General features: G+C 38.2%; 2 protein-coding genes across 2 annotated transcripts; both read left to right on the top strand.

Moving 5' to 3' along the window:
- Positions 1-839: 839 nt before the first annotated feature.
- Positions 840-6,494, top strand: si:ch211-154o6.3 (uncharacterized protein LOC563854 homolog). Its single transcript, XM_028809910.2, has 13 exons — positions 840-1,077; positions 1,605-1,762; positions 1,899-2,053; positions 2,170-2,293; positions 3,203-3,324; positions 3,807-3,893; positions 4,159-4,245; positions 4,371-4,459; positions 4,544-4,757; positions 4,845-4,970; positions 5,406-5,571; positions 5,652-5,767; positions 6,017-6,494. The coding sequence occupies exons 1-13, from the start codon at positions 967-969 to the stop codon at positions 6,067-6,069; spliced, it is 1,608 nt and encodes a 535-aa protein (XP_028665743.2). The 5' UTR covers positions 840-966; the 3' UTR covers positions 6,070-6,494.
- Positions 6,495-7,038: 544 nt separating this feature from the next.
- On the top strand, positions 7,039-21,874 carry pianp (PILR alpha associated neural protein). The gene is made up of 6 exons (XM_028809912.2): positions 7,039-7,131; positions 14,595-14,661; positions 15,115-15,686; positions 20,896-20,977; positions 21,232-21,435; positions 21,527-21,874. Exons 2-6 carry the CDS (start codon positions 14,651-14,653, stop codon positions 21,546-21,548), a joined length of 891 nt encoding a protein of 296 aa, XP_028665745.1. The 5' UTR covers positions 7,039-7,131; positions 14,595-14,650; the 3' UTR covers positions 21,549-21,874.
- Positions 21,875-23,595: the final 1,721 nt, after the last annotated feature.

Here is a 23,595-nt window from a genome sequence, read left to right on the forward strand (position 1 = left end):
TTTTCGTTGAAGACACCAACTGGTTTACTCTTTATCATTAGGGTGTGATTTCCTGCTCAAAATATGGTTTAAAAATGGCCTAATATTAGTTTTTTTGGGGGTCAAGGTCCAGAAAGGGGGGGGGGTACAAAAAGCTTGATGTGTTGCATACCTAGACATTAAGATAAGTCAAATGGTATATCACTTGTGGGGGCTTTCTCAATCTGGGGAGTCTGGGGGCGCCATACAAAAAAAATTGTTCATTTCAAAATGTTCATAATTAATTCTTATGAACCCAAAATCCAGGTTTAATTATTTACCAGATAGTAATTCATTTTGTAGACACATTATATCAGTTCAGTTCTGGTTTATTTTAATCATATAACCATTTACACGTTGATAAAATAACTGACGGTAAAGAGTAACTGTTCTTTGTAGTGTAAATTTTAATTTAATATAAACGTATGTCTCTTCATTTCACACTTCAAACGTGTGGAGACGTTTTCCAGGTTACTTCATGATATTTCTATTTTAGCTATACAATTTAGTTTAGTATATTCGTTGCAACGACATGTTCTATCGGTGATACTGTGTGCAGTCTTAGCTGTTTTAAAGCAGGAAAATGTGAATGGCTATCAGTTAATATCGGATTTATTTAAATGCGCAGGTTTGTGAATAAAACTACGAAATCTGATTTTAACGCAAAATAAATAAATATCTATTTAGTTTCAAAATTAATTAATAAGAACGATATCGATGGCGAAATATGACTATTCTAACCGTGTTAAAATCAGCTTTCCCCACCTCTGGTTACTAAAAGCACAGCTTACTTCCGCCAGATGAGGTCAGAGGCCGCGCTCACTTCCGTAGGAGAAGGTCGGATTTGTTTGCACTTCAAATGACGCGCCGCCAAGTGTAATGTGAATTGAAACACAGCCCAATGGAGCAGTAGGGTGAGGCGGTTTTAGTTTGTGTGAAGAAGTGATCATGTTGCCATCATTGCATTTTTCTGAAATCAGGAAGATAAGAAAGAAGCTCCGGCAGATAGAAGCTTTGGAGGTTTTGCACCGCGAGCTGAACAGCGAGGAAGCGGAAAAAGTGCGGTTTAAACCAGTGCCCTGATTTTCTTAGCTAGTTTTCGCCGCTTTCATTCTCGCTTAATTTTACTAATGCGATGGCGACTTACTTTATAATTTCGATTAAAGGGGCGTACATCTGTGGTGCATGATATTCCATATTACTAACTGATTAACTACTCACTGTACTCTACCCGTGGCTACTGCCGTTCCCTTTCTGTTGCTGTGCGTTTAGGTCTCCTCCTGTTATCCAAGTAATTCTGCCCGTTTGGAAAGATGACACACACTATACACTTTACTGTCTAGTGTTACAACAGCTCTGTTGTTTGCGTGGGGGTAGTATAGCTTCCTACTCGTTTGTGCTTTTCCTAGCATGCTGTAGACTGGAATCTTCTACTTTGGCAGATTGTATGTTTGGCAGGCTTGAGGTTGTCTGCAGAAATCCTACCGACTTGTGATAAATTGTATAAATATATTATTTTCACGGCAACAAAGTTTTCCCATTAGGAATTGTAATCAAAAGCTTGTGTCTTTTTCTGTCAATATCAGCTAAGTCATAAAGCACATCTCCGTGCCCAGCTGGCTGAGCTGCTGGCACAACAACAAAGAATTGTTGACAAAGAACCATCCAAGGAAGAACAAACAGAGCAACTCGGTTTTCAGGAGAAGCAACCCGAAGACACCACTCAGGAGCCAATGAAGAGAATGTATGGCAAGCAGCTGCAATTCAGCAAAGCAAATGTCTATAGAAAATGCTATTTATTATATTTCTTTGTATTGATTATCAGGTTGAAACACCAAGTAAATTCTTGTTTTACCTTTTATTTCATAAATACGTTTTAGATACAATGACAGCAGCTCCGGTATGTCAGAAGATAAGACTTCTTCCCCAGAGTCTAGACTCGCCCAAGACCTGCCAGCAAAACAGGCAAAATTGAATTATTCATGTGAAACGCAAAGCTCAACAAGTTCATTTAAGCCAAAAGATGGACCATCTGGTAATCCACAAAAAACAGATTGTCTTGTTGTATCAGTTAATTTGTTTATGTATACAGTATGTGTATGTTTATCACAAAATCAAAGTATGTTTTTTTTGTTTTGTTTTTTGGTTCAGATTTTGGATTTGCCTCTCTCAAAAGGGCCTGGGAAGCAACACAGTTTCGTATAAGGCTATTGAAAGGTCACAGTGACATTATTACCTGTGTTGGTGTTTCGGATAATTATGTGATCTCTGGAAGGTATGGTGCATCATCATCTCTCCAGTTAACAAAATGGATAGGTATAAGGAAAAAAGCATAGTGGTTAATGATGCTCCCTCCAGACTCCAAACAAGAAGGTTCAGATTCCTGCCTCTGAATTTTTCACTTTCTTTTATGTTTAAGTATTTTTGTATTGATACTCTAGTTTACATATCAAAAACAATCAAGTTGGATTGATTGGTGACTCTGTGTAAGCTGTGTGCCTCGCAACCGAGTCCTGTTCCGTCCAGGACGTATAGTTAGTACTTATCTGTAAACCTGTACTGGGGGGGAAAAATGGGAACAGAAACTAAATGGATTGGTGCAAATGTCAGCAATGTTACAAGTTGAAAGACTAGTTGGTGATATGGTTTATTAATTTGTTTCTTTTATCACGTCATAAAGAGTCCATTTTGGGGGGTGGACATCAGATAATACAGTGGCTGAAAGTGCCTGGTGAATTTTATCATTGGTCATGCAGTAGCACTTAGTCTTTAATTATGTTTTATAGTTTATACTATCACATGGCAAGTAATGGACACTATCTAAAAAACACATCGTCAAAAACCAAACAAACAGTGCACTGAATACCAATAACAGTAAGTCGAGTGCTTATAATATAAGCAGTGGTTCAAAGATGCCCAAAATAAGATTGGGTTAAGGAAGAGAGTAAACCATAAAATTAAGTTATAAAAAAGGATCAAAGAAAAGAGTTTTTATAAACTGTTTTAGAATGAAGCATAAGAGAGAAGACTCTTTATTTTGGATGTGCATGTTGATACAAATGGAGCATCATGAATACACTAGTCAATTTAATCACTCTTGACCCCGAAATGTGTTCAGTCTGCTTAGTTTATCTACTTTAAACCATCAGTGAGTGAGTTTTCTTTTACATTTTTTTTCCTTTAGCCGTGACACAACTCTAAAAGTATGGCATGTGCCCACTATGTCAGAAGAGAAAAATTTAGGGGGACATACTGGAGGGGTTACCTGCCTAACAGTTTTACCCAAGGATTATTGCAAAATACTAGGTGAGAAATTCCTTTGTAACACATAGCCACTTGATACCCTGCTGCGCTGTGACCATTGAGTAATGACACTGCATCGTCTAGTATTTGCACTGGCGTTGGCTTAAGAAGCCCTGCAGATGCTGCCTAGTGTATACCCAGCACTCAAGCTGCATCCTAATTCATGTCACATCCACTTAGCTGTTGCTGCAATTAAATACGGCTACATGTACTGTAGAACACTGTAGGACTGGTAATGCATGCCAACTTGTGTTTTTTTAAACAGTGAAAAAATGTGCATTTTTTTTTTAAATGTGTTTAACTCAGTAATTCTGCTTTTTTTTCTTGTAAAATTTTTTTTTCATAAAATTCTGATAATACTTAAAAGGTTTTGTTTACCAGGGTTAGAATAATTGTGCTTTATAAAGACCAATGTAGTTGTTTACTACAATAATTTTTCTTATTTTCTTTTGTCATGTATCTGCTTGTTTTGTCACCTTCTCTAGCAAACTCCCTAGATATGAACTCAACAGAGAAATTTGTGGTTAGTGGTTCAGTAGACTGTTCACTGATTGTCTGGGCTTTAAGCACAGGTAAGAAAAAAATTACGAATATTCTCCTTCTATTTCGGGAATGCAGAAATAATTTTCCAGTTCAGTTTTACTTGGTTAGATCAAGTCATTTCCCCAGGGATGTGTGCCATGCCTTGAGATTTCACTTTTGTGAATTTAATGGTAATCTCAAAAGAACATGTGGTGAAGAAGCCACAGTGTAGTATGAGTGATTTCCTATAGGAGTTGGTGTAATGGATATGTTGATTTATGTCTCTAGTGATGAGTTCTCCCTTTTCATTTCTAGGTCATTCTGTACAAAGTATATACACTTTCAGTGCCGTTTCAGCTCTGTGTTTCCTGCCTCACAAGGAAATGATTGCAAGTGGCTCAGGTAGATTTTTCTCATTTGGCTGTTACTTTTGTGTGTTGGCCTTAATTGAACTCATATTTACAGTATGTTTCTGGGTATGTTAAGATAGAGTACCTGGGTCATATCAAAATGTTTCTTCTTTATAGATGGAGGAAAAATTGATGTCTGGGATTTGATATCTAAAGACCACATACAGTCCTTAAGAGCACATGATGATTTAGTATCTACCCTGCAGGTGAGGTGAATATCCAGCAATAATTTCTGCATCCCTTACCCACAGTTGCACATTTTTGAAGTCTCCTTCTGTCCCACATTTCAGCCACATGGTCCACTGCTGTTTACTGGATCATGGGACGGTTCAGTGAAGGTGTGGGAGTGTGAGGGAGAATCTACAAGAAGTATTCCCTTGAGACACTTAAGGACCTGTGACATACTCGGTCATCTGGTTTCTGTTCGTAGTCTTAGTGCCCGGGGGGAAATTGTCTATGTGGGTACAAATCGGGCTAGCATTCAGGTTCTACAATGGAAAACAGGTGAGAATGTAGCAAAGTAATGAAATGTTGATGCACAATTGTTTTATTTGTGTGACTGCAGCAGTGTCTTTCTGTATTCACTTCTAGGTGCTATCTCCAAGCTAACTAATCACAGTACAGAGTCAGGAGTCACTGACTGTGTATGCCAAACTAGAGATGGTCTACTACTATCTAGTGGTTTTGATCTGGATACTGGTTCAAGCTTTCTAAATCGTGAGCTTTTTTTTTTTTCTTTTTATCTTTATTACCACTTCATTGTTCTATACTGCTTTGTACTGTGTGTGTTCACCATAAAGAGAATACACTGAGTATAATGTAAGGTCCAGACATCCAGACAGGCAATTCAGAATTCTAAACCAATATAGAAATATCTCTTGACAAACAGGTGTTGCAAAAGGACACAGTGTAAACAAAAAAGATGTAATAACAGGGACCGAATTAACAAACATTACAGTGTGCCATCTGTTCTGAGCAAGTTTAAAAATAAATTTTTACATGCCAAATGTATTGTGAATTATCTAAAACTCTTTTACAGCATGTTGTGGTTGTAGCAGTCATTAGTCAGATTTCCACTTTATTTTTGTGTGTTTAACAAACATGTCTGGATGGAGATATATCTGTAGAGATCAAAGTTTACCCTCTTCTCAGTTCGTAGTCTTCCTGATGACAGTTACTTGGCAACACTGTGTTGGCCTACCGCCTCCAGAATCCTTTGTGTTGCAACATGGCTCACTTCTAGTGGGGGACACCGCTGGATAACTGGAGGCGAGGAACTAATTGTGTGGGAGCAGCTTCCTGCCAATACCAAGGACAAGTAAGGAGTTAAATATCAATTTTCACTTTTAATGTATTCAACCTGTTCATCCATTGCATTCAACTTTGTTGATTTTACAGGTCAGATGTAACTGTGACTAGAATGTCTTCATTGGATCACAAGCCTGTGGATACAGGTTCAGAGGGGGAAACTGAATTATCCTATGATGAGGAAGATGTAGAAGAAGAAGAAGAGGGTGAGACTAGAAGTAGAAAAGTCATTAATGGCTTGAAAAGTCAAATGCAGTATGTCTTTCAAGCCACAAGAGGGAAATGTTGAGCTGTGGGAATTTGCATTAAGTGGCCTATGATTTTTTTTTTTTTTTTGCATTTAATTAACACACCTTTCATTCATTACCTTACATATGAGTCGGCTTGAGCCTTAAGACAATCTGCCAACTACTGCCTTTATTTGTCTTAATTATTTGAATCTTTTCCCCCAACAGATGACTTCCAGGTTGAACAAGATGGTTCCAGAAGTTACTGTATTTTATTGTGAAGAACATAATGAAGGCTTCAAACAATTTCTATGAACATTTTAGCCATTATGTATTAACTAACCAGTTACACTGTGAATAGCACAATACCATAGATACCTAGATATCTATGCTCTTTTAACTTTTAAATAAAACATTTGTTACAGAGGCTGACTCAGAAACAGAGAAACATCTGTAAGCACTGAACAGACATGCGATCAACTTTAGATATATTAATCTTTTTTGACCTTAAAAAGAACCTTGATAAGATTCAGCAAGCTCCATAATTCTTCTTGACATTGCAAAATGATATATTTTTTGCATTGTGTTCACTAGTTTGACACATTAGTAGAGCACACTTAAGTGTTCAAAAAGTACATTGCATGTCCCATCATCTTGTCATTTGTAGATGATTCAGTATGCCAGCTCAATAAAATCACTGTTTTACTGTCCATGTCTCTCTTTTTTCTTCTTAAAGTGAATGAGAAAGGATATTTAAAGTTAATCTCTGTTCTGTTTTACATATTGGGGAAGTGTAAATTCAGTCTGATATTAACAACATGTAATTTTGTATTTTATAAGTAGATTACCAATATGAGGAAAGTGGTAATTAATTGACACTTAAGCCTTTGTTGGTCATAATGAGATGGACAGGTATTTGCAAACTCTTGACCATATAAGCCTTCGGTCCGAAAATATTTTTAAATCTGTTATGAGATTGTTACTTTGAATTTTTCTTAGTGCTTATTTTTACAGAAAGGTTCAAGATGTAAATTTGTCATGCAAAGTAAAATATTACGTTATGTACATGTGTATCTGAAAGAGGTACCTTTTTACCTCCATGTTTTTTAGCAGTTAAATATTTTCATTCCTTCTTTCCCAGCCTTTCACCCTTCCGTCCTAAATTTCTTTCATGAACATCTCTTGATTCCCATTCTCACCCCTCCTCTTCCCCCTCTCTTTTCCCCTCCCTCCTACCCTCTCTCTCTCTCTCTCTCATCCTTACTCTCAGTCTGTCAGTCGCCACAGCAACGGCAGTCTTCTCTTCTCTGCTGTTCCTCTTCTCTTGCTCTCTGTGGATTCAGGTCAGTGCTATACATTTAAATCTGCTCACCTTTTCTTGACACTTAGCTTGCATATCACAGCCCAAGGTTTGTCTAGATGCTCAGATGTCTTTGGATGTCTTTGGACTATTCTACTACCCAGTCAGGTTTCCACTGCTTTGTTCATTTTTCTTTGCATCTTGCCCATTTCTGTCTGTAAGTTAACTCTGCTTGTTGGTCCACATCTTTCCTCGCTTCATAAAGCTGCATATGGAAACATAACTGTTGCTTCTTAAAGATTTCACTTGGCTTTCCCCACTGGAGTCTTCTCGTTCTCTCTCTATTCGCTACTGCCACCTGTCCCTATCTTCCCTTTCACTTCTCATCTCTTGCTCCCTCTTGCTTTCTATCATTCCCTCTCTCCAGGGGAGGGTACATAATGAGATCGTTTTGTCTTACTCACAACACTTGTCAGTGCATAATGATTTCAGCTGGGAGGGAGGGTGGAAGAAACAGAGAAAGACAGCATGGGGGAAAAGATAAGATGCCAAAGAGGGGAAGGATTGGGTGTGTGGGGAAGCATTCTGATTTTTTTTTCCTAATAATGATTAAGTCTACATAAATTGGAGAAGCAAGCTGGGAACTGTGGACCCTTGTCTCTCCTCCTTTCCATCTGTCTCCCTTCTCACCAGCTTTGTTGTATTATTTGTCTTGCTTTTACTGTTTTGCTGTTTCCTTTTGATTTTGTCCTATTATAACTTATGATTTTTCATGACTTTAATCACATTTATACACAAAGGGAGATCACTTTATTATTTAATTAATAGAATGTAACCTGAATAAGTATTTGTCTTGTTTTATCGTGTGTGATATCCGATAAAATTCCTTTATCAGTCTGTGTTCGTATGCTTGTTCTGTTAGGTTGGGTAGGCTTGATCAGAATTAGTTTGGTTAGATTTGTGTTTTTTCCCTGTATGCTGGTCAAGGTTGTTCTTCCAGTGGAGTTTCTGACAGATCTCTTTTTATTTTGGTATGTTTTATTCTACTGTGATTTTTGTCTCCTATTCATATTTATTATATATGAGTAGTTCGGACTGAATGGTGTAAAATGTAACATTAAATATGAATCATTAGTTTGCTCTCTATCAATAAAACAACTTTGTGCACTCTGTAGTAACATTTGTTTTTTCACTTGCTACACATTACATGAATATATAATTTTTACTAGAAATCTGCTCTGTGTCACTTGCATTAACCTTATTTTAATATTTGATGTGTAGGGTACATTGAGGTAGACGTCCTATTAGACAACTCGGGCTGTGTTTGTAGCTTTGCCCTGTGTTTTAATGTGAAGGCTGGCTTTTCATCTTTCTGCTCAGAGTATCTTTCCCATTAGACAACACAAGGATAAAAGGAAGTTTCTGCTCTTCTAATATCTGTGGACCCTGTTAAAGTTCAGTTTTCTCTAACAAGCTATTTGGAAATAGACAAGAATTTTAATCTCTTTTGTATGAACAGGCTGCATCTGTAATATATTGCATATGCAGACTGTATTACTGTTTTATGTTATTTGCTCTGCAGGTCTGAAATTAGCATGGAGTTAATAGATACACCATACATTCAAGTTACAATTGTATTAGTATGTGCAGTTTGTTTTTTGTTCTTTAACATTGCCATGCATGGAGTGTAAAGATTTTATTTTGAGTAGTTTGCATTACATTTTCTCAATTTCTGTTTGTAAAAGCTGTATTAAAAGTGAATTTTAAAGTTGTAAACACTGCTTGACTGAATTTGTTAGTATGAAAGGGTTTATAACGTATGGGGATATTGCCATCTCACAGCTCTATTGTCATGAGTCTGAATCCTGGTACAAACATTGATCTTCCTGTGGATGCATGGGTTTTCCCCAGTCTGCGACCCTACTATTAAAAATGTTCAGATTGAGGTAATCGTTGACTCTAAATTGGCCCTGCATGAGGGAGAGTAAGTAAGTTGAGAGAGTATGACAACCTCTGTGCATGTTTTTATTTGGATAGACTCCAGCCACCTGCGTTCCTAGATTTGATTTGGAAGATAAAAGTATGAAATGTAAATTATAACTACATTATTGTACTAATTGTGTCAAGGTTTTAGCAATATTCCAGTAATTTTAATTGACAATTGAATTGAAATGTCTGTTAAAAAATAAGGAACTTATTAATATTTATTGTAGTATATTGTAACATTGTAGTCAGTCTTTTTTGTTTCTAACGGCAAAGCCACATGAATTAACATTTGCTTCTAAAGCATCAGTTTATAGGCACTGGTAAGTCTTATTTTATGTAATGTCTAGGAACTCCATCAGACACCACCATCTTTAAAGCAGTCAGCTTTCCAGTTTCACGTGAATCAGACACTTAGTAACTGCATGCTGTGTTAGTAGCTGTCCATATCAATAGCTGTTAATGCTTCACAGAATTCAATGTGTGTCTTGCAGGTCTTTATTACAGTTTCTGTTCTATTAAAATGTGTATAATTCATGAATAATATTGTTTCTTGAATAAACTAATGATGATAATGGTTATATCTGATGTATGTGTGCTCATTACTTCTATGTATGTGTAGTATGAAAGGGGGCAAGGAAAACAAAGCTTTGTAATATTTAAATTAAAACAAATTTTTAAAATTAAGCATTTCATCAGACTGTGTAAAACAACAACTACAGTACATGTATTATGTACTTAACAAGTATTTTGTGTTAAATCACTATTTTAACTAAGAAGCACACAGATTCTGTGTAGGTCAAAAAACTAGAAGAAAGGTGACATGTCCTTACCTGTACTGCCTCCTTAAATGGCCCTCTGTCAGGCACCCTCACTCGGGGACCTATGACACGGAAACCATACATCCTGAGCATTGGTCACCTGTTGTCTACTTGATGCTTTTGATTTACTATTATTTAGTTATGTTAAGCTTACTACTTATTGTGTTATATGGCAGTTGTGTTACAGGAGTTAGTTCTACTGATTGAATGCACTGAGAAACTGGATTCAAAATTTGTCCCAGTCAAACGCTGTGTGTGTGGATTTTGCATTAAACCTGTGTGTCTGTTAACTTTTCTCTGGCACTGTGACTTTTTTCCACACCCCAAAGACATACAGGTTAGGACAGAGCACCCCAAACTGGCAATGTGTATGTGAGTGTAAGTGTACACTGTGATGGACTGGTGCCTGGACCCTGCAGGAATTCACATGAAGTATGGGGAAAAAGTATAAATAATATTTTAATATAAAGAATGGTATATATGCTCGGTATGTGTGTGTGTTAGTATCTATATGTGGTTGTGTGTGGTTTGGATACACCCAGAAACTTTCATGTGTCTGATAGTACTAGGGTGTTGTACCATGTTAGCCATTATGGATGTAATGAGAAGGAAAGCTTGCATATTGTAATCTTTTTAGTTAGCCAATAAAATGTGTCATTTTGCTTGAGTTCTCATTACATATGTCTGATAGAAATTGACACCTCATTATGTGGAAGATACCACTAAATTGATTTAAAAGTATAGCCAAGGCAATTACTGCTTGGAGTGACTGATTTTAAATGTATTATTCACATATGACTGCAATGCCCCATTTTAAGCAGCCATTCCTTTGGTATCTTAAAGGTCAATGGTTATCTTATCCTTTATTAGTCATGCTTATATGTTAACTGGTTATTAGAAAAATATTTATTTGCAGTATCACTGCTGAAACCTGTACACTTGGGTTGCAAGATACTGGTATTCCCAAAGTTTAGTTCTAGGTTCAAAAATGGCACAAATGAAACTGCTTTCTCAAGAAACATGTCGGTCTATTCTCATTTTGCAGAATGAAGGTCATTCCATGTGACAGATCCATATCCATATTGCTAACCGAAGGTTGTAAACCGGATGGGCGCAGGGCTCACCGGATGTACGGAAACCCCAAAGGTCCATACTGTGACAACGCGCGCGCCTACAACGCGCCTGCGAAAGGAGTCACGGCACACACCAACTGGGACAACGGGCGCGCCTACAACGCGTTTGCGAAAGGAGTCACGGCTCAAACCAAAGGTCCATGCTGTGACAACGCGCGCGCCTACAACGCGCTTGCGAAAGGAGTCACGGCTCAAACCAAAGGTCCATGCTGTGACAACGCGCGCACCTACAACGCGCTTGCGAAAGGAGTCACGGCTCAAACCAAAGGTCCATGCTGTGACAACGTGCGCGCCTACAACGCGCTTGCGAAAGGAGTCACGGCTCAAACCAAAGGTCCATGCTGTGACAACGCGCGCGCCTACAACGCACTTGCGAAAGGAGTCATGGCTCGAACCAACTGTGACAACGCGTGCGCCTACAACGCGCTTGTGAAAGGAGTCGCGGCTCAAACCAAAGAAAACACAGAAACGAGACTATGACCTGTGAACTACACCTGAGGTAAAGCGTACACGCCAGGTCGTACGGCCGCCCGGACGCGACCGCACATACCCTCCATGATATGTCTTCACGCAGCGGCATCTCACCAAGGCGCATATTGTGCTGTGGCACTTGCCCCACAGTCAGACGCAGCGAATTCCCAGAGTCAGTAGGTGGCCCCCAAACACCACAACCTGTTAAAGCAGTCGGTGTCAGCGAAGGCAACAGACTCACATCTCCACAAAACGAAACCGCTTTAGTACAGATATGCTTATTGGATTAAATGACATTTCCCCAGACGCACCCACCCTCCATGATATGTCATCCATCCACATATCGGACGGAACAGAATCTGATTGCCATTCTAGGATTTCCGATTCGCTAGCGAATCGCAGGCTTACTTGTTGGCAAGAAACTAATGATTATATACAAAGGTGTATCTATTACTGTCTTGAAAGAAGAAGGCAAGATCTAACCAGGACAGAAAAAGAACATGCTGGTCCAGATGCACAACTGCTTAAGAAGATAACTAAATCAGAGTCTGTAGTTTAAGAAACAAACACTTTACAGGTTCTTGCTTGGCTTCTTCTTTAAATACATGGCAAATACTAGTATCCTCGGCAACAGAGAAAAAAACAATTGTGGGATCCTGACCATAATATACTTTTCCGGTCATCTTCTGTCCAATGTCTGCGTTCTTTTGCCCATTGTAACTTTTTCTTATTTTTTGTCAGTTTCAGATATGGCTTTTTTCTTTGAAACTCTGCCTCTTTGGACAGCATCCCGGAGCCATCTTCTCTCTGTTGCAGATGACACTGGTATTCGGCTTGTATTTAAGGAACTAACTAAGGACCTATAAACTACTGACTCTGATGTACTTACCTTCTTCTGGAGTTGTGCATCTGGGCCTTACTTTTGTTTTTCTATCATATTAGATCCAGAATGTCTTCTTCTCTCAAGACAGCAATAGATACCTCTATATGAAATCCATGGTTTCCTGGCAGTGTGTCACATGGAATAACCTTAATTCTGCAAGAAAGAAAAAAAAACAAACAGTACATTGACATAGAAAGCTGTATCATTTTGGCCATTTCTGAACCCAAGACCTTGCAACCCAAGTGAACAGAGTAACAGGTTGCAGCAGCATTCATGCAATTTCAAATGTTTTTCTAATAACCAATTAGAATTTAAAAATAAGCAAAAAAGGATTAGTTAAAGGAGTTGAACATTAGGACACTGGGGTAATGGCTGCTGAAAATGGGTCTTTGCAGTCATATGTGAGTAATAAATGAAAAATCAGTCATTTCAAGCAGCATTAACCTTTAGAAACAATAGTAATGCATTGGTTATATTTTTAAATCAATATAATGATATATACAATATATTTTACTATATAATAAAACACTACTGTCTGTGTGTGTGTCTGGTCCCTCTGAGCAATCTGATTGGTCAGTTTGTCTTTGGTTGCTCACGCAATTGAGACAAGAAGCACTGGGCAAGAGAGACAGATAAGGATACAGAGGAAAGTCATAGGCCGAATGGCAGAGAGTCAACTTCTAACACGAGAAGTATTCGCAAGAATATGATTTATGTTTTCATAGAGAGTAATGGGTGTCTATCTACCATTGATGCTAGTCAAAAAGCAGACAGAAGGAGGGCAAAACGACTTGGAATGACAGAGTTTGAGAAGGCGGCTTTATGGGAGGAAGTGCTGCCTGAGACAGGCTTAGGACTAATGCTGATGGTATACGTAAGGCAAAAGATATCAAATATTTTTATATTTACTGTAGCTAGTGTGTGTGTGTGTGTATATACGTATACATACAGTATATACATATTTTATATTCATTGATTGAATAAAAATATTATTTTATATAGTTTTAGCTTTAGGAACTGCCACAGGTTTAAAGCTGGAGTACCTTGGCTTAGGTGAGGTCCCTCCTATCAGATGAGGCCCATGCCAAATTGTCCAATTGGCTCCCTCTCTCGACAGGCCTGCCCTGTACACAATTGAAAGGCTCAGCCTCGGTGTTGTTAGGATAAGGTGCCATCTTTTGCAACCTTGAATCGAATGAGTGGAATTGGATAAAGGATGGAGGGTTATTTGTTGTGTTGAAGTGGATTCTGTCACTAGATGGATAGATAGGTGTTTATTTTTGACAGTTTACACTATTAATTGTGCAATATTAAATAAATCTTGATTTGCTGGTAGTAGTTTCATGTAATAAAACATACTATTCAACTTAAGATTAATTCCTATTTATGTCACCATCTAAAGTTTAGATGCTCTCCTGGTTGACTTCCTGAGGCTGCTTCAGTTTTTGTCCACATCTCAAAGACATACCAGTTAGGTTAATTCTTATCTCTATATTGCATTGATTTTTTTGTTCAGATATTGTCCCCTGACTGACCCGCATCCCCTGCAGAGCTGATTTCTGCCTTTTGCCTTTTGTTACCAGTGCTGCTGGTAACCCAGTAATGGAAAAAGTGGTTTTAAGAGGTTGCAGTGACTGATTGATCTTATCCACTGCAACGTTTGACTGGGCCAATTTTCCCTTTGTATAGAGAAAAACAGCTGGTAACATATATTCTATTTGTGACGTTTAACTGTGCACCGTAAACTCTAATCCTCGAACTTTGAGTTTTAAATCTTATTTATTTGATGGATAATTATTTGTAATTTTTGACATTTTTATTATAGTTACTTTTGTGATGTTATTTTTATATTAATAAGTATTACATTTGTCCAAAAACAATGAAGTAAGGAAAATTCTCATTTCAGTTTCAGCAAAGGTTTTAATTAAGAACCTAGACTTTGTTAGTACCTACAGCATATCACTGCTGCTTGAATTAATGTATTGCTCTGCTCTGTGGAGCTGAGAAGAAGAGGAAAGAGAAACATATTTTTAATCTCAGTAGGGGAGAAACAGCATTAAAATGTTTCTTTTTCATATAAAACAATTAGAAATAGAGTGAGTCACATCTTAATGAGAGCAGTTTGTCGCCCCCTGATCAGTCTCTTGCAAATCTGTGCTAGTTTTCTCCTCCCTCTTCTTTGTCTCTGTCACTTGTTCATTCCTGTGTGTTGCAGGTCAGATACAAAGATGCACCGTCAAGGGGATCCATTAAAGCTGTGAACCGTCCAAAATGAAGTGGAGGTGAGAGAGAGAAATCAGAAAAACTGGAGGTGGAAAGAGGGGGAGGAATCTGCTATTGGCTCCTGCTTAATTCGCATATAAGTGGATATTAGTGAGTGATTTGTGCATCTGGTGGAATCGACTTTAACATTTTCACAGCAGTCTTTTCTTTTGTACACTCCAGTGAACAGCTACATGCCTTTTAGTTTTTCCATACCTTTACATAATAGAAACAGACATCTTTTTTCTTTCTCGGATGTCAGATTATTAGCAATGTTCATGTCATTTGCTTTGTTAGAGTGCTCCTGTATTTCTCTGAACTTGCAAGTCTATGAGTGAATTCCTCTAAGAAATGCAGTGAAGTAAAATTAAGCCTGCTTTTCTCTCAGATTCTTTGCTTTAAAAATACATATTTTTTCCCATTCTTTGTGTTTCCTCTATCTATCCTGCTTTTCATTTTCTTTCTCTCTGCAGCTTTCTTCCCGCTCTTGTGGAAAATTACGGGCGGCTGCCCTTATTTATTACTCTTTTCCTACTAATTTTGGCTGCAGAAACTTTGTCGTGTAATTGCTTCCAGCAAGGGCTAACCACCCATGATCCCTTGCAGGGGTCAGGCCACAGAACAAATCGATGGAAAGATAAAATTATGGAACAGAAGAATAGCAAGGCAAAAAGTGGTTTAAATGGAATGATTGGGTCTAAAACACGTCAAGAGACAGCCAGCCAACAGAGGGGTAGGCGACAAGCGCTGCGGCCTCTTCCACTAACATCCTCTGCCCCACCCACAGCTCCTTGGGCCATTGATTGGGGACCTACCCAACTTCCAGAAGATGACACAGGCGATGTACCAGCAGAAATGCGTCATCGCCAGCAGAACCAACAGCTTCACCATCCACATTATCGTCCACATTTTCATAACACGGCAACACCGCCTCAAGATGACGCCTTGGGGCCCAATGAAAGAGGCAGAGGAGGAGAAAGGGAGAAAAGTGGAGGACATGGAGTAGTAACTTTGGTGACCGAGCTTTCTGAGAAGGAGACTGAAGGTAAGGTGGACTCTTGAGGAGCTCATAGCAACTAACTAGCAGTGAATAGTACAACATAATCATGTTAAATATTCCATGATTTATTTAACACTGTTTATAGAATGATAATCTGTTTATAACTGTAATTCAATGCATTGCTCTCTATTAAAAGTGCATAGGCAAGCACTTTTGTTTACAGTATTTTATAATCATCTGGGCATTTAGTCAACAGATTTTTAATTTTTTTTTTACTTTGAACCTTGGCAAAGTGAGCATCCTTCCAAATAGTGCTAGAAGAAACTAGCATCTCAAGGTGAAACAATATAGGCAGAGTACCATATGAATAAATTCTTCATCAGAAAGGTCACAAAAAATAACAAGTAGTGCATCATGTCTTTGCACCAAGGGAAGGAAGAGTTTAAAAGCTTTTGATTTTCTAATTGCTTTAAATGGAAGTAGACATGTTAGAAGGGATTTCTGAGGTCTTTAAGGACAGTACAGTAATTCTAAATTGTATTCAGACTGTCAGGTGGGAGGGGAGTAACACCTGACTGTAATACTTAATGCTTGTCAGCAGCATTTTGATAAAGTATGTTTTGTTATACTGTAACATAATTACAATCAAATGTCCTTACAGGAGTAACCTTTATTGATTCAATTCTCTTGGGAGACAATGAACCATGGCACTAGGCCAGACTCCAGCTTGGTTCTTTCTCATTGCCTGTTGTCATACAGCAGAAAGATGGCTCATTTGAACACCTGTGAGCTTCACTAGGGTGAAATTAATTCTTAATTTGAATTAAGCTAGAAGAGCTAGAAAAAGCAGAACTTCACAAAAGCTACCAAATTAAAGTCAAAAGATGCCCCATGAAATGAGGATAGAGAAGCAATGCTTTTCTGTTTGTAATAACATCTTTTATATTAGAGGTGATGTTAGTAAGGGGGTAAGATTGAGCAAGAAGGATGTTACAAAATCTGTAGTGTGGCACCAATCCCTCGACCATCGCCCCAGTGTATTATGTAGTTAGCAGTCTATTTTCTGTAGTGAATTATTCAACCGCAAACTACATGTCTGCATCAACTATCAGAGGTTTGATTAAAACACACTATTGCTGAAGTGACTAGTTATAAGCACATAACAAAATATTATTTCCAGGTAATCTGTAATTGCTACTACTCTTCGCCTCTAGTTTCTGGTACCAGTATGACCACTGGAACACCCCCTTACGAGGTTGGGAGACCTCCAGGCCCAAAGGTCATTCTCATTTTTAAACAACTGCATACAGTCAGTTGCGTTTGATATTTGAAACCAAAAAAAGTTTATATTTGCACTGCAGCTCCATTCCCATTTTTTAACTCACATCTGAGACAGATCTGATGTTTTTGGGAGAAGTGTGATTAGCTAAACTTTTCAAAAAGGATTTACACTGCTCTCATAACACCAGTCCTTCCCCTGTCCCTTGAGCCAACCATTCCTATCAGAACACTGGCAGTAATAAATGCACACAAACCAACAGCTCTTCGTTTACTGTTTTTCCTTCCATTCCATCATGAGCCTACGAATTTGGATGCATTCTGTTCTGAAACAGAGTGAAGTACAGCAGTAGCCAGCATCTATTTGACAAAATTATTTTATTATTTTGTGTATGTGGGGACATTCAGGATAGACATTTGTACTCATATAAGATCTGGATCAGTCACAAAAATAATCTGAGCAGTTCCAAAAAGAAAAACAAATACAAAAGGAAAAAGTATAGATGCAGTCATATGAAAAAGTTTGGGAACCCCTCTCAGCCTGCATAATGATTTACTCTACTTTCAACAAAAAAAAGATAACAGTAGTATGTCTTTCATTTCCTAGGAACATTTGAGTACTGGGGGTGTTTTCCAAACAAAGATTTTTAATGAAGCAATATTTAGTTGTATGAAATTAAATCAAATGTGAAAAACTGGCTGTGCAAAAATTTGGGTACCCGTGTAATTTGCTGATTTGAATGCATGTAACTGCTCAATACTGATTACTTGCAACAGCAAATTGGTTTGATTAGCTTGTTAAGCCTTGAACTTCATAGACAGGTGTGTCCAATCATGAGAAAAGGTATATAAGGTGGTCAGTTGCAAGTTGTGTTTCCCTTTGACTCTCCTCTGAAGAGTGACAGCATGGGATTCTCAAAGCAACTCTCAAAAGATCTGAAAACAAAGATTGTTCAGTATCATGGTTTAGGGGAAGGCTACAAAAAGCTATCTCAGAGGTTTAAACTGTCAGTTTCAACTGTAAGGAATGTAATCAGGAAATGGAAGGCCACAAGCACAGTTGCTGTTAAACCCAGGTCTGGCAGGCCAAGAAAAATACAGGTGCAGGATTGTGAGAATGGTTACAGACAACCCACAGGTCACCTCCAAAGACCTGCGAGAAAATCTTGCTACAGATGGTGTATCTGTACATTGTTCTACAATTCAGCACAATTTGCACAAAGAAAATCTGTATGGCAGGGTGATGAGAAAGAAGCCCCTTCTGCACTCACACCACAAACAGAGTCGCTTGTTGTATGCAAATGCTCATTTAGACAAGCCAGATTCATTTTGGAACAAAGTGCTTTGGACTGATGAGACAAAAATTGAGTTATTTGGTCATAACAAAAAGCACTTTGCATGCACCATATTCCAAGAAAAACACCTGCTACCTACTGTCAAATTTGGTGGAGGTTCTATCAGGCTGGCTGTGGGGCTATGTGGCTGTGTGGCTCGTTCAGGGACTAGGGCCCTTGTTAAAGTCGAGGGTCGGATGAATTCAACCCAATATCAACAAATTCTTCAGGATAATGTTCAAGCATCAGTCACAAAGTTGAAGTTACACAGGGGTTGGATATTGCAACAAGACAATGACCCAAAACAAAGTTTGAAATCTAGAAAGGCATTCATCCAGAGGGAGAAGTGCAATGTTCTTGAATGGCCATCACAGTCCCCTGATTTGAATATCATCGAAAATCTAATGGGTGATTTGAAGCAGGCTGTCCATGCTCGGCAGCCATCAAACTTAACTGAACTGGAGAGATTTTGTATGGAAGAATGGTCAAAAATACCTCCATCCAGAATCCAGACACTCATCAAAGGCTATAGGAGGTGTCTAGAGGCTGTTATGTTTTCAAAAGGAGGCTCAACTAAGTATTGATGTAATATCTCTGTTGCCCAAATTTATGCACCTGTCTAATTTTGTTTTGATGCATATTGCATATTTTCTGTTAATCCAATAAACTTAATGTCACTGCAGAAATACTACTGTTTCCATAAGGCATGTCATATATTAAAAGGAAGTTGCTACTTTGAAAGCTCAGCCAATGATAAACGAAATCCAAAGAATTAAGAGGGGTTCTCAAACTTTTTCATACGACTGTATATTCACTTTTATCTGCCTTGTGAATGTAGCCTTAAAAGACTTGTGCTTCTTCAATCAATGCCTGTTTTATGTTTAACAGCTGTATCAAAATGATGTTAAATGTGTGAAGCCACTATATATGGTAAAATTAAATCTGGGCCCTATTATAAATACTTTAGGGGGCATGAACATTGTGCTATGCCAGTGGGTATAGCATATTGCTGAGCTGGGAATTCAGGTCTCCCAATTGATTTACAGCTCCTCCAGCACACCAGCTATTTTTCTGCTTTGGAAGCTTTATGGGATGTTTCCTCATTCAGCAGAATACTCAACATTTGGGAGTATATCCACCACTTTTGCCAAGGAATCCTTTAAAAAGATAATTGCAGTGATCCTATCTAAAGAGAATAGATGTACAGCAAAATATTACTACATGTAAGAAAGAGAGATACACCTGCACTCTAGAAGTGCAGCAGTTAGAAACACAAATCTTTTCTGAAAAATGAAAAAAATGGCTGGCTGTATCCACATTTCAAAGAGAAAGCCTTAAGTCTTATAGCATGTGCTGGACACTATGCCAGAAGCAGATTTATTTTATTGATATTCACTTGTGAGAATTTTGCCAGCATCCTGTAACTGAGCTTGCCTACCTTAAGCTGAGTTGTATGAGGTATTAATGTTCAGGTGGAGCTGAAAATTGTCTGGATATGGGCAGGGCACAACAACATTGTGATATTAAACAGCAGGTTTGGAAAATGGACAGGTCAATGATGATATACTGACAGACCTTGTGGCTCTGAGGCACCATGTGATTTAGCTTGTAGCTATTCAAATGGCCTTTGCAGGAGGACATAGGCGACTGATTATTGAACAGCAGTAGTCTGGAAAACCACTAGAAGACGTTGTAAAAATTACAGTATTTTACAGGAAATGGTTATAAACTGCTATAAGACCTTTTACAATATCCATCCAACCACTTTCAAACTGCTTAGTCCATTTTAGGGTCTGAAGCCTACTCTGACAGCATTGGGTGGAAGGCAGGAATCAACAATAGATGGAACATGAATCTGTCACAGGATACCAGTCGCTAATTTAGACTTGTCAGTTAAGCTAACTTTCACATTTTGGGAATGTGTAAAGAAAATCAGAGTATGTGGACGAGAAGCTCTTGCACACATTGATAGGGCAAAGTCAACACTGACAGTATTTGGGCTGGAAATTGAAGCCAGACCCTGGAGCTATGAGATGCTGTGCTAACTGCTGTGCCACCATGCTAACTATTATTTATTAAAATACAAGACTTATTATTTTAGTTAATATAATAATTTCTGTATATCCAGCATCAGTATTACTGAGGGATGAACTCGGTCCAGTTATGTAGTTTGCGCTAAAAATCCATACAATAAAAATCAGGTGCCTCAATGTGCTGCTTGTAAAGAAGGAGGATTAAAATGTGTCATTGTGTGAGTACTGGTTAGGCATTGACTCTTTATTGCCTTATATAGCAACAGTGTTTTGATTATTGTTTCTAGAAAGATTATTTTGCAGCACTTCAAAGTTGTGGGTATACTCTTTTAACATATAAAATACTGTTTACCTCTGCACTAACATGTAGGTCAAAGCACTACCCTGAGGAATTGAATTTTCAGTCCAATTCACTGTAAGTAATTTTGTTGTAAAAATTATTTTTTCCAGTTCTCCTAGCACTTAGTTGACACTATATGGTAATCTAACATTTGTATATGTGCTATATATTTGTTACATTCATGTTTTTTACTTAAAGAATTGCTTAGTGAATAAATGGGACTGTGTAAAACGAGTGTCGACTGACTTGTTTGTTCTCTCTCGTTACAGCTGTAGATCCACAATTTTATGTCACCATAATCATTTCAACATTGCTTGTGCTGATTGCAGCCACTATCACTGCCAAGCTCTGGTGAGATTCTTTCATATAATTTGATCATTTTAGATGGAACTTTTGTGGAAATGTTAGAACAGTGTAGTTGGGCAACTAAAGGGGTTAGTAAGCAGTTACACAAGACTTAGTAAGTCAACAAAGAATGAAAAGTGTATGATATAGTAAGTTGAATCTACTGCATTTCCATTGAATTTCCATGGTAAGGACACTCTTTTATCCAGTTTCATGTAAGGTCAAAATAAAAAGTTTAATTTTGTTTGTTTTCATTACAGTTATGATCATAGAGGAAAGAGGAGGGCACCCCTCTCCCACAGTCTCACTCTGTCTCGAACACTCATTTCAGAGGAGAGTCGGCAGGCTCTTACCTCTGCAGGGGCCATCCCTCGGACGCCTTCTCTTGAACCACAGACTCCTTCACCTTTAGAGGAGAAGCAAGGAGTCGAAGGCAGTCAGCTGTCAGCACTTCATAGAGGAAGGTAGGCAGAGCTTTTGAATAACTGGCTACACTGTTAGGCATCTAATACAATCAACGTAATGATGTCTTTGCTTTTTTCTTTTCCTTTCTAGGATTCCCTTAGTGAATCTGTAAAACTGCATCAGTATTGACCCTCTGATTACTCTTTACCTGTGACTCTTCTCGCCCATTGTTTTTGTCTCTTTAAACACAATTTTAATTGTACAGTGTTCTTTCTTTTAATTTGAGCCTGAATTTCTTAAAAAAAACACTTCTTTGAAATGGTGTTCTGACTTTGTAAACCTATTTTTATAAATGCCTCAGTTTATTTTTACTGTTTGTTTCTCTGTGTAAGCCTGCATTTCACATTGAGGTGAACTTTGTCTTTGACTGGTCTGTTTCGGTAATGCTGTACAAAGCAACAATGTCAACTGTAGACAATAAAGTTGTCTTTAAAACTACTGCTTACCTGGTGAGACTTATTCAATGACTGGCTTGGTGAAGTGAAGTATAAGCTCTCCGTATTCAGACATCATTGCTTGTTTTTATTGCTTGACAGGTGCAGAGGATAAGAGAAAGAGGGCAGGGAAAGGAGGGTATGGTGACTAGGAGAGTGAGAGTTAATTCCCTCTAATTAATTTTCTGCATTCAAGTTAAATTAGGCTGTGTAATTCTCAAGTCCGGAAGTCTAATCTTGCTAATTAAACAGTGTGATTCCGGAAATGAGTTTCAGTAATTAGCTCATGCTGAAAAGGGAAAGGAATAAGAGCCTGAGAAAGAAAAACTGGGTTTTGGATAAATAGGTGAGGGGATAGTATACTGACTAATAAAGGGCTATAGACATTGTTACTGTGAGTGTAGAGAGAGGACAACCCATGGATGAATATAATGATAAAACTACAAATAAAAAATACTGTACGTGGGAGGCAGGACTGCTGCTAGTGGGTACCATATCCCTGCTTTGTTGCTGTACAACTATTTAAAATAGCAAGGCATTGTTCATGATACATTAAAACCAATTTCCTATTTTCTGTTTCTGCTTAATACAGCTAAATAAAATATTTCTTTCCAAAGAATTTCTAAACAGCCTTCTGTTCAATCAGCAAGAAGGTCTGGTTAGTCAAAAAAAAGTTTGTTGCTCATACGCCCCCATTCACTTCTGTTGGGCCAGTTTATACATATTTGGCCTGCAGTAGACCAGCATTCTGTCCAGAACTGGTTCCTTCCTTGCATGCAGTGTTAGTGGGATAGACACCCTGAACTGGGTGGGTTAGAAAATAAAAGGATGGGTGTTTGTTGCAGTTGTTAATATTCTAGAAAAATTACAAAAAACCTTGGCATCAGTGATGACTACATTCACATTTGGCACTTAGTCTATATCCTATGCTTTTTTTTATACCTACTTTACAGAAACGATTCTTTACTAAGTACAGGTGCATTTGTTGTGGTGGATCAACGTTAACATAAAACATTAAGAACGTGATCAGTTTTCTTTTTAGGTAGACTTCAAGCCTAAATATTTTGTGAGATCACCTACCTTCGAATGGGAAAAAAAAAGCCACAAAAAAATTAGGACCGTAGCATTGGCTTCTCAAAGATTTTTGACCCCAGTTGAATTCCAAGCTAGTGTGCCCATTGACATGGATTTTGCTTGGATTGGTCTACTAGAGGCTCTGATTTCCTGCCAGAGTCCAAAGACATGCTGGTAACTTAAAATTGACTTGATATTGTGTACTTTGTAATGACCTAGTGATTTATTGAGGATTGCCTTCTGCTTTTTGTCTACTGTTTTCACATTCTACAACCTAGTACTGACAAAGAGATTTCAGATAATAAATGAATGGGCATTAGTAACGCTCAGACTACAGTTTTAATTTATCATTCACAAACCATCCTAGTCTAACTTCTTGTCCTGAGGGCCAGAGGTTATCCCAACAGCATGGAACACAAGGCTGAACACAAAACTATTGGCAGGGCACCAGTCCATCACAAGGATCACTTGCGAAACAAAACTGCACTCACACGGCATCAGTCAAAACTTGACAGCTAACCTGCCTTGCATGCCTTGGGGATGAGGTAATCTCAGATATGGAGAGAATGTGCAAACTCCAATAAGACAACAACTAAGTGCAGGATTTGAACCCAGAATGCTGGGTCTGTGATACAGCACTGATAAACACTG

Source organism: Erpetoichthys calabaricus, chromosome 9 (assembly GCF_900747795.2).
Source record: "Erpetoichthys calabaricus chromosome 9, fErpCal1.3, whole genome shotgun sequence".
Classification (NCBI taxonomy): Eukaryota; Metazoa; Chordata; class Cladistia; order Polypteriformes; family Polypteridae; genus Erpetoichthys; species Erpetoichthys calabaricus.